Source organism: Eurypyga helias, unplaced genomic scaffold, assembly GCF_000690775.1.
Source record: "Eurypyga helias isolate BGI_N326 unplaced genomic scaffold, ASM69077v1 scaffold2499, whole genome shotgun sequence".
In the NCBI taxonomy this organism is placed as follows: Eukaryota; Metazoa; Chordata; class Aves; order Eurypygiformes; family Eurypygidae; genus Eurypyga; species Eurypyga helias.
Genome location: NW_010272616.1, coordinates 61,177 through 74,163, shown reverse-complemented (window position 1 = coordinate 74,163; position 12,987 = coordinate 61,177). Strand labels below are relative to the sequence as shown.

The 12,987-nt window shown below is 43.7% G+C and overlaps 1 protein-coding gene across 1 annotated transcript in view; it reads left to right on the top strand.

The window, feature by feature from the left end:
- TMTC1 (transmembrane and tetratricopeptide repeat containing 1) overlaps positions 1-12,987 on the top strand; it is a 127,767-nt gene that overhangs the window by 65,807 nt on the left and 48,973 nt on the right. Inside the window, exon 8 of the mRNA XM_010159175.1 lies at positions 2,872-2,993. Within this exon, the coding sequence (XP_010157477.1) occupies positions 2,872-2,993 (122 nt within the window). The remainder of the gene's footprint in view (positions 1-2,871; positions 2,994-12,987) is intronic.

Here is a 12,987-nt window from a genome sequence, read left to right as displayed (position 1 = left end):
AGGGCAAGGACCGGTTTTGCTCGGTATCTAATGGGTCACAGGGAACTGTTTAGGGAAGTGAGAAATAAGATCTGGCTGTGAATAGGGTAACTTTTCCCTCCAGTATAAATTCTGAACCACGGGTAGCCAGTGATTTAGGGATTGCTTCTGCCAGGGCCTGCATCCAGACGGTGTCGTTAATGGCCGCAGATGAGTTTCAGATGACCAGCAGCCTCTCCTGCCCAGGAGCTCGCCCCAGCCTCACCTCCCAGGCAGGACCCAGCTGCAGGGGCAAGGTGTCAGCTACACAAAGTGCCTGTACAAATTTTGGAAAAGTTAATGGGGAGGTAGAGGAGAGAAACGCAGACTGAGCTCTGGAGTGACTGCAGCACGAGCACGGTCTGCCGAAGCTGGGCCTTCAAGGACCAGCCCTTCACAAAAGCCTCTGCCTGAACTGAATGCATGAAAAAGGGCACTGCCAGCTGCCAGACGTTCCTTGTTTCAGAAATAAGCAGCACTACGGAGGGTTCTGCTGCTCTGTGAGGCTGGCTCATGAGTGCTGGGCTCCGTCTCAGCCCTGCCTCAGGGACTGAGCTGGCAGCCCTCAATGGCGTTAGGCTAGAGCTGTGACTTGTTGTGGAGGGAGAAAGGGCACATAATGCCACTTTCTCCTTCAGCCGAGCCAATTTCCACATTTTTCTCTTTCCCATTTGATGTACAGGCTTTATTTGTCTTCAGCACTCAGTTTCCTTTGCTTATCTGCAGCTCTGCAGCCTTGAATAACAGTGTGTCCTTCATAGAGATGTTAACTAGAGGTTGCTTTCCCAATTATTGATTTAACGAACAACAACTGGAGAACTATTTGATAGTTGGTTCATTTGAAAGCAAGAGCGTAACCTGGGGACATTTTGATGCATTAGCAGTGCACTCCTTTTGGCCCAACATGTTTTCTTGTGCCTCTGGGTCTTTGTTGTCCAACTCCTGGGGTAGAGCAGTGGCAGCTAATGGGCCCCATAATTAGGCCAGACAAAAATGGGAAGGGAAGAGAGTGTCAAGTGGCAGAGGAGAAATGGAATATGTCCTGAGATAGCTGGGAGTGAAGTTGGAGTTGAGGTAGAACTGCTAATTTGCATTCAGAGTTGATAAATCATTTTTAATACTTTTTTTTTAAATTCAATTTTTTATTGTAATTACAAGCGAAAATGGCCATTACTGGGCACCTCTGCTCATCAGCTTTATGGATTGGTGTCAGCTTCAGTTCTGGGAATAATGTATTTTAGGTGCTGTTGTGACTGCAAGAAGACGCTTGCAATTGTGATTCAACACACTGAAAAAGTAGATAATAGAAGGAGGTAACTGTGGTGCTGTTTAAAGCAGGTATTGATAAGGAAGTCTGGAGATGTGAATTCTGCTCCCCCCGTCTGCCTTGTCTGTCCTCGATGAGCCAGGGGAAGCCAGTGCACTGGTTTATGATGCTGTGGTTCAGCTCCTCTAACGCAACATCCCAGCCTCGTAACATGCACCCTTGCGTTTGGTACCCACAGAAAACGTTTGTTGTCTTTCCCACACAATAGGATGACTCTATTTTCATACTGGGGCTTCTGAATTTCAGCCACTGAGTAGGCCATGGGTAACTACTGGTGTCGCAGTCTGTAGCTGAGCAAAAGCAAGACAGGCTGTACTGCGTCATTGATCGAGCTCTGTTCCTCGACTCAAAAATCTTGTTCGATGTTTCTAAATTTAGCTCCCTTCAGTAAAGGGAAGTCAATTTGCTCTCCGAAGTTGAGAAATTGCCCATGACAATTAGGAAGTGCTACAACTGTGAAGTGCTTCTGGTGGCATCTGTTTCTGAGTGTGACAAAGCTTCTCCCCATGGCTGCAGAAGGGTGCTGCAGAGGCGGCCGTATCGCAGGGCAGGAAAGCACAGATGCCTGCCTGGGTGGTTGGACAGACCTAATGTTGCCCTTCTGTTGGACTGATGTCATCCGTTGAGATCATCCACAGAAAGCATGAGCTGACTCACCCTCTTGGGGTGCAGCTAAATCTAAAGCTCAGCTTGCCCAAGGAGGCTCTCTCCATGGCAGGAATGGCGGCTGCTGGTGATCACGGCGTCCCGAGACGCTTGTGTTGGCCGTGCAGATCACAGTTGTTTTAAATTGCACATGGCAATTCGATTTCTCCTCAAAGAACGAGCCAACATTAAAGTGAACTCAAATGAAGGGCATTAACTGAGCTCAAGTGAAAGACATTAATTTTAACATATAGCATGTCTCAAATTTCCAACTCTGTGTGCGTATGGAGACCTCGTGTGACAAAGTATCATTTGAGGTTTAGATATTGTCTCAAAAGGGCTAAAATTACTGCATTAATGTGCCATTTGGGGCTAGTTTTCTTTACACAAAATGTGACTGCTTGAACAGCTTTTTCTCAGTTATAAACATTTATGATTGAACACAGCAGTCTGTGTGCATGTGATACGCATTTGTGTATCTGCGTACAGCGACACTGTGGTAGACGTGCTAATGTATACATTCACACTATTCTATACTTACGTATCGCCACTGTGAGGTCTATCTTAAGTACTTGCCCATGCCATCTCAAGGGAGCTGCGTACAATAGAGCTGACCTTGGAGAAGATACCAAGGGTAGTAGTACACACTGTGGTTAGTGTTTGTGCACTTTCTAAACATGTCAGAAGCACAAACAGTGCACAAATACAGAAAAATAGTGTCTTGGAGTAATTTCTTTTAAATGCAAAACACATCAAATGTTAACCTAAGTTGCCTTTTTTTTTTTTTAATTAATAAGAATCTCAAAAGGAAAGGGGAAAGTTAGTGGTAAATTAAGTTGGATTTTTTTAGTTGATATTTGTTTAATTTTGTGTTATTGCAGAAACTGGAACACAAAGAAGTTTTGGTTGGCTTGTTGTTCCTGGTTTTCCCATTCATCCCAGCCAGCAACCTCTTCTTCAGGGTGGGATTTGTGGTGGCAGAGCGAGTCCTTTACATGCCGAGGTAACTATTGCAATTGAATTCCTTTCTAATGAGACCACCATCCCATTTTCTAAAAGCAGGCGTGATTACTTCTTCCCTTTTACAGTACTTCAGACATTGTATTGCTAGTCAGTGTGTTCTCTGCCTTTGAGTTTTGGCGTGATAGAATGAGAGCTTTTATAGTTGTTTAAGAGCAGATTGCTTGGCAGGAGAAAAGCTACCCAAAATCCTTTCTCTCTCTTTTTTTTTTTTTTAAAATACACAGATTTTTTTTGGTGTGCTTGAAACAGCTCAATACAGAGATGAGGTGTTTCTTGAGGATTGTCCTCCAAGACTCTTTTTCTTGGTAACTTCATCAAGTTAAATTATCCAATGTCTTTTCCTTAAGGACAGCAGCTGAAAAGTTAACCTGTTGTGTTTTTATTGTGGTGGTGCTCAGCTTTCCCACTACATTAGGTGGTCAGTAAAAATAAAGGTGGCTGTTGCTGTCTGAAAGGGGTGCTCACGCATGACCTCCTGCCTGGGAGCTATTGACTGCATACACATCTAAGAGCAGAGGATTTGCAGGTGTTGAAGAGGAAAATCCAGCCACTTCTACAGCCCTCAGCCTCTGCCCTGGGATTTCCCTTAGATTTCAGCCTCTAACAATTGTTACTTCAGCAGGCTGGGTGCTTCTGATTGTGTTTGCTGAAGGACAACTTTGAGATGTTAATTCTGACATCTCCACAGTATCCAGACCAGAGGCTGCAGTGGCAGTCAGGAGACATTCATCCAAGAGGCACCAGACCATTGCCCATTTCACAGAATCACAGGATGGTTGTGGTCAGAAAGGGTCTCCGGAAGTCAATTGGTCCAAACCCTGTGCTCAAGCAGAGCCCCCTGCAGCCGGTTGCCCAGGACCACATACAGACAGCTTTTCAGTATGTGCGAGTGGGGAGACTCCACAACCTCTCTGGGCAACCTGTGCAGTGCAGTTTGTTCCAGCCATGACCGTTACTGGTCATTCTTGGGTGCTGCTAGTCAGAAAGCTCAATTCTACCCCTGGGTCAGCATCTGCTGTCTCTAATGGGAACTGCCATCGTAGAGGTGTTGGCAAAGCACAAATCCTCATTTTCCCTCTGGATTACTTTGTGATAACCGAAACAATAGTTTTATTCCACCAAATGTTTAAATCGTATTCTTCAGAAAATGTGGATTCAAAAATCCTAAGAAAAACGCTTATAGGTGGTCTTTTGCAAAGCTGTATGCATATTCTTATCCTCATTTGTATAAGCACCGTCTCAAAAGGGCTGCTCACTGCTGCAAAACTCAGGCTGTGTAGGAGCTGTTGCGTTTACTACAAGCTTCTTATGCAGTTAGGCTATATCTCTGTGCCTTGCTATATCCTGACTTGCTTTTTGGGTCAAATCCTGCTGACTTTATGCACATCGCTAGCCCTGCTTTTGTTTGCTGAGAATATACCTGAAAGTATAGTGAGTGAAAGTTGTCCCTCAGAGTTATTTTGCAAACGGTCCCCTCAACTAATGGATCTTGCATCGTTTCAAATTAACTTGGAAATCAGATTGCTTTAAATTCATGTAACAGAAAATGAGGAAACACATGAAAGCGCAAAGCTATTAAGGAAACAGTCAGCTGAACACAGGGCTGTGTTGAGTGGTTGCATTTCTGAATCTCAAAAGGACAACTGCGGAAAATACTTCAGCCGTCAGCAGTTCCTCATCCTCCTCCAGATGAGACTGCTGATATAATGAGAGGAGGGGCAATGAAGAAGAAAAAAGGATATGTTTGCACAGAGAAAATTAATCAGCGTTAACATGTGTGCATATAGTTTGTATAATGCTCTTCAGCTCCCTGAGGGCTTTGCAAATATATGACCTACAAAGTAGGTAATTGATAGTTGCTGCTTTTTTCTCAGGCAGGAAAACTGAGGCAGGAGGATTAAATGATTTCTCTGGAGTAAGTCTGTGTCGGAGTCCCTGGATCTCATACTTTGCTCAGGTCACCCGTGTCCTGCTTTACAATATTTGGTTATTGCTCTTACCCCAGGCTGTCAGGCAGCTGGCATGAAAAGGGAAGGCAAACCCTGGCAGTTTGCGGGAGAGGTGGGCAGTTTCCAGCCAAAGGATCTGGCGAGAGCTGAGCTCTTGGCACCGAATTAGGAAGAAGTGAGCTGTCTTGCGTCCTCCGAGTGCAAAATGGTGAGAGGGACTTCTGCAAATATTCGTGACTATGGCAGAACAAAAATAATGTGGAGTTCTTTGGGGTTTGTGGGGGGTTTTTTCCCCCTTGGGAACATGGCAGTTTAATAATGATGGCTCTAGAAGGGCTCGCGTTCTTTATTTAGAGCAGCCTTTAGTATTTTTCTTATGTTACATCTTGGGAAGGGCTTTTCCTCTCCTTTGCCATTCCTTCTCTCAAATTCGGTTAGCAAGTCAAAGGTTGTCGTTCAGCTTTATTTAGACAAAAGTCCTCTGTCAGATGGAGAGAACTCAGTGATCTGTGGTTTTAGGCTTATGCTGGAAGGTGCTTTTCTACCTCTGTTTCAAGTAATAGCCTTTTATTAATATTTATGGGTGTGACAGTTGCGTATGTGTGTCACAGCCTGAAGTCCTGCTTCAGTGTTGCTCAGTAGTTACCGGGGCAAAACGTCAAGCATCTTCTTTTCAATGCAAGTTAAGTAAGGACCCAAGGTTTTGTGTAAAAGATCTTGTAAATAGAAAGGAACAAGGAATAAACCTTTTCGTCGATGTCTAATTATATGGCTGGGTCTTGCCTTCTGGGGCTTGATGAGTATTTGGAACAATTCCTCTTCTGTCTGCAGCTGTGCCTTAGGGGAGAGGGTTATAAGCTAAGTCAGAATGGTTGAATGTTTTCTTTAATTGGCTTTAGCAAAACAGAAATATTTGGAGAAAATATTTCTTGTATTTAGTTTTCATTTGAGGGTTACAAGCACTTATTTGTTTGAATCAGAAATTTTTAATAATAGTATTTTGTTAGCCTGAAAAATTTCGTAGGAAAACAATGTATTGTCTTTCAGCTTTTAATTTTAATTTGTTGTTGTTCTGTTATCCTTAAGAAGGGAGAACTTATTTTCAGGAGAGCTAGGTGTATGAAATACATATCTTGGGAGCAGTGAACAGAATACAACTCTATAGCCACAGTTTTCCAAAGAGGCATCACAATAAATAGCTGGATCAGTGAAAGACTTAAACCACCGTGGGTTTTTCTCTCTCTGAAATGTAATTATACTTACTGCATATCGGCTAATGCTGCTCAGAACAGCACAGACAGTCTAATCGTTTGAAAATGCAGCACGACTATGTGCATCCACTTACTCTGAGCAGTAAGCAATTTGTCTGTACGTGAACAGGAGCGCTAGCTCTTCCTCTGCACTGCCCTTCACCATGCAGAAACTGGAGGGGCAATGCAGATGGGCCACCCAGGAGCTGCCTGCCCTACTGGTGTACCAGCAGAGCTGGGGATGCTCTCACCTCATCGGATCAGACCTTTCCTACCAGAGAAATTTCTATGTCTTCCTCATCTTTCACTGGTACTCTGATAGCAGTGGCTCCTGTCTGCGCTGCTGTATTATAGCTGGACAACTTAAGCTGTTTTCACAACCTCATATGAGCCAACAAATCAACCCAAACATTGCTACATGGCTTATTTCCAATTTACTGAAAGCGATAGGCAACCCAGCAGTACCTGGCCCATTTTCATGGCAGCTCACTCGTGGTGGATATTGCAGTGAATGGGTGGCAGAGTGCAGTTTCTCTTTCCCAGCACAGGCAATTAGGGGTTGCTGTCATTTTTTTTCACCAACTCCTCACTCTATCAAAAGTTGATATCGCAACCCTAATTGTCAATACTGAGAGCTGAGATCACTGCTATATACAGGTCGGCATTTGTTTCAGTGGCTGTCTAACAATCTGCAAGAAAGCCAGCATCCAGAATAACGTGCACTTGTATTTTTCAGGAACTTAACACATCACGTTAAAGCTTTCCCGGTGCCATAGCAAAGCAGGCACCATATGGAAGTGTTGGCTTTGCACAGAGCATGTGTTTGATTCTTTGTGCCAGTGCATTCGTTCCAATTAGTGTAATTCCATACATTACCTTTTTAATCAAAAAAGAGAAAGAATGTGGTAGGTAGCAGAATCATCTGTATTTTTTATGAACCTGAATATCCTTCTGCAGAATTCCCTTTTATTTACAAGGCAGCCACTTGAGAATGGGACTTAATGGTGCTTCTCTTTTCTACGAGCATGTTATCATCTCCATATTATCTTAATTTTCTTAACAACCAGTTGTGTGATGATGTGGTGTTATCTTTTGTTTCCTTTGCCACCCCTTTCTTTAAGGTTATTTGAAGCTACAAGTTCACCAGGAGCTACATTCCTGTTTACCTATTCAGCATTCCTTCAGTATTAGATCAGATCCAGTAAGGGATCATCTGATTTACAGAAGGTTCTCTTTTCAATTGGAGTCAAACTCCAACCGGGACAAAGTCAACAGTGAAAGTCCCATTGACTCTGTGGAGCCTGCTTGTCTGCTCCCTGATCTCAATTCAGCAACAGAATTAAGCTTTTTGCCTGCTTTCAAGTTAAATCCACAATTCACTTGGGGTTCGGATATGGAATCCAAGTCACACCTGTTTACTTAAACCCCTATGATTTTCAGGCCTTACTCTATGGCCGCTGTTCTTGCCAGTGCCATGGAGCTGCCAAAGTTCAGAAGGAGCGAACTGGATGATGGTCCCTGTAATTCAGCCCCAGAGCTGAAGACACTGGGAGGGCGTTATGTGATGGCAGTGGGACAGATCCCAGCCCCAGCCTGGTCACTTTCTACCTTGAGGATTGCCTGTCCTTACTCCAGGACAGTATTGATTTGAGCATCAGTCTGCAAAATGGCTCATGGCTGGGAGGCGAGGAGGTTGGGACCTGGGCTGAGGCAACCCACTCCCATTCTGCTTCCCCAACTACTAAACAGGGATAACAACTCCACTCTACCATTCGAAAGGGTGCAGAGAGAGAGAGTTCTAATTAACTAATGAGAATTAACTGCTTGTAGAAAGGCTAAACCACTGCAAGTAGCTAGCTTTCAGATGCCTATCCAAGCCTAAGCTTCTAGCTTTTGAAGGTTTGCCCACCCCTATTAACACTTTAAGGAGAAATCAAAGCAGCCATCCTCTGTTAATGCAGGCAAGAAATGCTGAGATGCTCGTGCCAGATATTTTGGCAAAAGGCAGTAAAGGCGTAGGAATCAAAGCTGAAATGATTCTGCAAAGCTGAAAAAGATTAGCTCGTGGCGCGTTTGGTCTAGACTGCAGTCTTGTGTTATTTTAACTAAATTTAAAACATGCTTCTGAGAAACATGTTGCGTTTTGACCATGTACAATCAATTCGGGAAAAAGCTAAATTTGTGTGGTGTATGAGCACTAATGGCTGTAGTGGAAAGACTTTTGGTTTCATAGTGATATATTAGGTTAAAGGAAAGCCTTTAAATGCATTTATTCTGCTCTTGAAAATGGTACAGATATGTAAGTATATTGCGTTTTAAAAAATAGTAATAAATTAAGTTAATGTCATCTTGTGGAAATAATCTACTTGGTCAAGTTGACTAAAAGTGGAATTCTGATTTACGAGAGAATATTGTGCCCTTAAGAAGATGCCTTTTGAAATTTAACAGAAAATAGTTTCATATATGAAGTTTTTGGAGACTTGCAATGAAATTGAATGAGAAATTATGTCTCTCCTATAGAAATCCAGAAGCTATTACAGTATTTTAATCAAAACTGTAGCGCACAGATCTTTCCCCAGTAAAACATATCAGATTTAGGGAAATTTCTGTGGAATCCCTATGGAATTATATTGCATTTTTCATTTATAAAATGTTTTCTTGCCATAATGCATATAGTAATCAAAAACCTGAAAAGTTTCTGTATCACCTGTAAATATTTCCGACAGGAATCTGTTGGAAGTGAAATCTTGGACTCAAACACTCTAACGAAGTGAATTTTTTTTATCACGTGACTTATTGAAAGCAAAGGGAGTGTGTCCAAATGTTAAATAGCCATTCAAAAGTTAGCGAAATCATTCATTTCTAGTCCATATTTTCTCTCTAATAAGGAAAATAAGAGTTCCTGCATTTTCTCTAATTACATTGTGTTCTGACTAGAAGACCACATTGCTAGTGGAGGTAAATCATTTTGATGACTTAGCTGATCATGTCTAAGTGTCTCTGGTATAGGTCTGCATAGCTTTTAATTTAGACCCAAGGCCAAAGTCTAGCACTAACTTATAAGGTACTTTTCCAAATTAGATGTATTCTGCCAGTGTTTATGGTTCTCTGTGTCTTTGTATTATGACTTGCAAACCTTATTCCAGGAAAATGACTCTTTATTCTGGTGAAAATTTGACTTTTTATTCAGCAGACTCAGTAGTAAGTTAAGTATGCTGCCAGCTGCGTGGTTATCATACTGATATTTCTCAGCTGTGAGGCTGGGGTTTTTTCCCAGTGAGATTTATTTTGTATGCTAAATATCATACCTTGATGATGGTCCTGAAGTCTTTAAAAACCTCTAGGAGGTTTGTTTTTTTTTTTTTTGTTACATGTCATCATTACTGGGAGACAGGCAATGTAACCAATACTTTTCTCTTTGCCCTCAAAACTCAGTGCCAGTGAAGAAGCAGAGATACATAGTAAACGCTGCTGGCTGCCCACCTATGACAGAGACACATTCCATATCCTCCTTACCTTCAGACAGTTAGTCCAAAAATGTGACTAGTCCAACAGTTTTCTCCCTTGTAGTCCTGACTGGTTGAGCAACTTCTGATACAACATTTTCCCATGGAAAATGTGACATTTTAGTTAACCCAGTCTTTTTGCCAAGGTGTGCTGACTACAGTGAAACTTTAGATGGAAAGGTTGGAAGTCAGACTCCTCCAACCCAAGGTGGAGTTTGCGGTCAAAAGGACATGGACAACAGAAATGGAGAGTTGGATGGTTGTGGCCCAGAATTGTCTTTTTCAGGGAGATGCTCACTTGACATCTGGGACATCAAGGTCCACCTGCCACACACCAGCATTTTTCCAGGTTTGTTAGTGCTGGACCTACTCCCTGCTGGATCACTTGGTGCTGGACTCGGTGGTGGCAGTTTGATCCAGACCTGATCTAGGCACATGCTTGTACTCCTGTCAAACTAGCCCAGTTTAGGCTAGCCTTGTACCAACAGCAGGAGAAAATCTTGATCCAGCAGTAAGCTTGGCAGCACAAACTTAACTTCTCAAAATTTCTGGAATATATTCGCACCAGTGGAGCGTGGTTATTCCACATCAGCGCTTGGGCTTTGATGGCAGGAGAATTTTGGTGTCCCCAAGCTCAGAACCCTAGTATTGCACTCACTGCATGCTCAACCCTCAGCCTGACCTGGCATGGTGGTTAGAATCAGGGGGATTCAGGTTGCAGTGAGTGCCTTCACATCTGACTTCTGGACTTTTCTGGGTGATCCAAGTGCGTGCTGGCATGCAAATGCAAATACACTATTTTTCCAGACAAAAACATTTGTTAACAGTCCAGTTTTTATACTGGCCCAAAACAGCTCCAGCCTTGGAAAACTTGAAATTTTTCATAAAATAGCATCTTTGCTACCCTGCCAGCACTGCTTGTCAGTGGACCTTCGTGCCTGAGAGAGGTTTTTGGGGCAGAAAGAGCCACCCTGGCCATGCTTGGTTTTGCCAACACTCCATTCTGCATCTGACTGTGGTGTAGGGAGGCAGGAGCAGCCCGCATGGCATGCCAAGTGTGCCTTTTGCAATCAATTACTCCCCATTAGAGAAGCGTGAGCAGAGCCGATGAGTTTAACAGGGATGCCTTTTTCCCCTGCAGCAACAGCCCTGCCTGCAAGCTGCCTGCATTTCAGCTGAATTTGGCTCTTCCTCTCAGTGTCTTTCTTCAGCTCAGGCTGCAGAGCTGGAGGAGCTTGGACTGGGAACATGAAAAGAGTGTTGTGACGGGTAACATGTGTGGGACTGAGGCTAGGAAGGTTGTGGGGAACTTAAAAACCGAGAGAATCAAATGTTCATTGTTTGGACCTGTCAGTGAACAGAGTCTTGCTCAAGGCTGCGCTCCCCACTCTCTGAAGGGCAGCAGCAGAGTATGCCCTTCAGTCATGCACACAGGAGTTAGACTTGCTTCAGAGCAGCTCAAAAGTGAGGGTTAGTTTTTATGGAAGGAAAGGGAGTAATCTTAAATAAGCGCTGGAAATCAAGAAGGAGGTTTGCAGCCCAGAAAGAGCCTCCGGGGTGAAATGTCAAAGCCAAGTGTATTTTCTGGTCTCAGTATAGTTTTGAGATAATCCCCTTCGTTGCATTAGCAGCCCCTGAACAGGGCAGTATTTCTTCCATGCTTTGACAGGCTGCGTATAGGCAACTCTTCTCCTAACTGATTATGGATGTATGCATCTAGATTCTTATCTAGGCTGAGCTCTGAAATCTGGAGTAACTGCTTTGATGAAATCAGTGGATTTACTCCCAAATTTACATGCATGGAATTGGGTTTAAGTCCGTTTGGTTTTGGTTTTTTGTGGTTTTTTGGTTTTTTTTTTAAAGCCCAGCTACTTCACAAGATTTAACATCCCCAAAATAACTCTTAAAAAGTGTGAGAGAGGCATCTTTTCTGCATAATTTCTCCCCCTCCCCACACACACTTTTTACCTGGGTGGGTTAGAAAAGGCTGGGGCTGTGCGCTGCTGTCTGGGCTGGTTCCCTCTTGCACAGTACCTCAGCCTGCTCTGCCCACGCACTCCTCTGTGGGGTGGAACCCTGAGCTGTGCAAAGTCACAACCCAGAAAATACAGCAAGATGCGTGAGTGGAACATGCCCCGGTTTTCAGGAGCTTTCTGCAGCAGTAGGTCTCCAAGCAGTGTCTGGAGGAGGTAAGGTGGTTTCCAATGCAGGCAGATTGCTGTAGCAGAACATCCCGATAATCCTGGGCTGCAGCACTAACCACACGTGTCTTCGATTAGATGCTGTTGCCAAGAACAAAATGCAGCGAAACCATTCCTGACTTTTACTGAAAAGTGATAAACCTGATCCACAGAGGGAGAGAGGAGCCGTGTGTAAGTGTTGTCAGAACAGCCTTGCCTTGGGAAAGGGGCCATAATGGCCAGAGGAAAGGTTGAATTTGTGATTCAATTACAGAAGAAGTGTTTGCAAATATTAAGTATCTGCTGTTTTGGCTCTTGTTTTCATCAGGCGCTATGTGTAGTGCACCGTGGGAAATGGGGTCTGTGTGCCACCTCATTCCCATCTGCTTGTGCCTCCTCTCACTTTGCTTCCTTGCAGGTGGAACGTTATTAACAAATCATGGAAATTATAGACAAAAATCTGTCACTGCACAGCTCCCCGCGTGCGATCTGCCAGAAGCACATGGCAGTGGTGCCAGGGGTTTGCTTGCCAGGTGCAGCCCTGCCCTCACTGCAGTTCAGGACATGCCGAGGGTACCACTTCAGTACCTCAGGAGTCTGAAACGCGAGGAATCATGAAACCATTGGCCTGTTGGTGGGTGTGCCGAACTCTTCTGCACCATCATTGAATTTCTCAAGCCACAGGTTCTCCTGTAATAAGTGTTCTCATTGTGAGCCTACAGAAAAACTACTACCGTGTTAACCTGTCCGGCTGCTCCTCAAGTCCTGCTTCCACATCTGACCCCAGGGATCGAGCTGGCATGGACTATTCACAGTGGGAAACAGATGATGTAGCAGGCGGTTGCTTATCCTACAGGAAAAAAAAAAAAAAGAGCTTAGCAGTTTTATAGTAATCCAGTGGAAAATGGTCTTAAAAATTATAGTGGGTTGGGGATTTTGTTTGTTTCCCTTTGTTTTGGCTACAAACTATTTCAGAAAAGTGCTTGTATGGCAGGGGATGATAATGCCAAGAGGAAAGCTCTTCAGGAGAAATGGTCCCCTCCATAGGAAATGCTAGAGTTAACAAAAAAACCTAAACAAATCCCAACC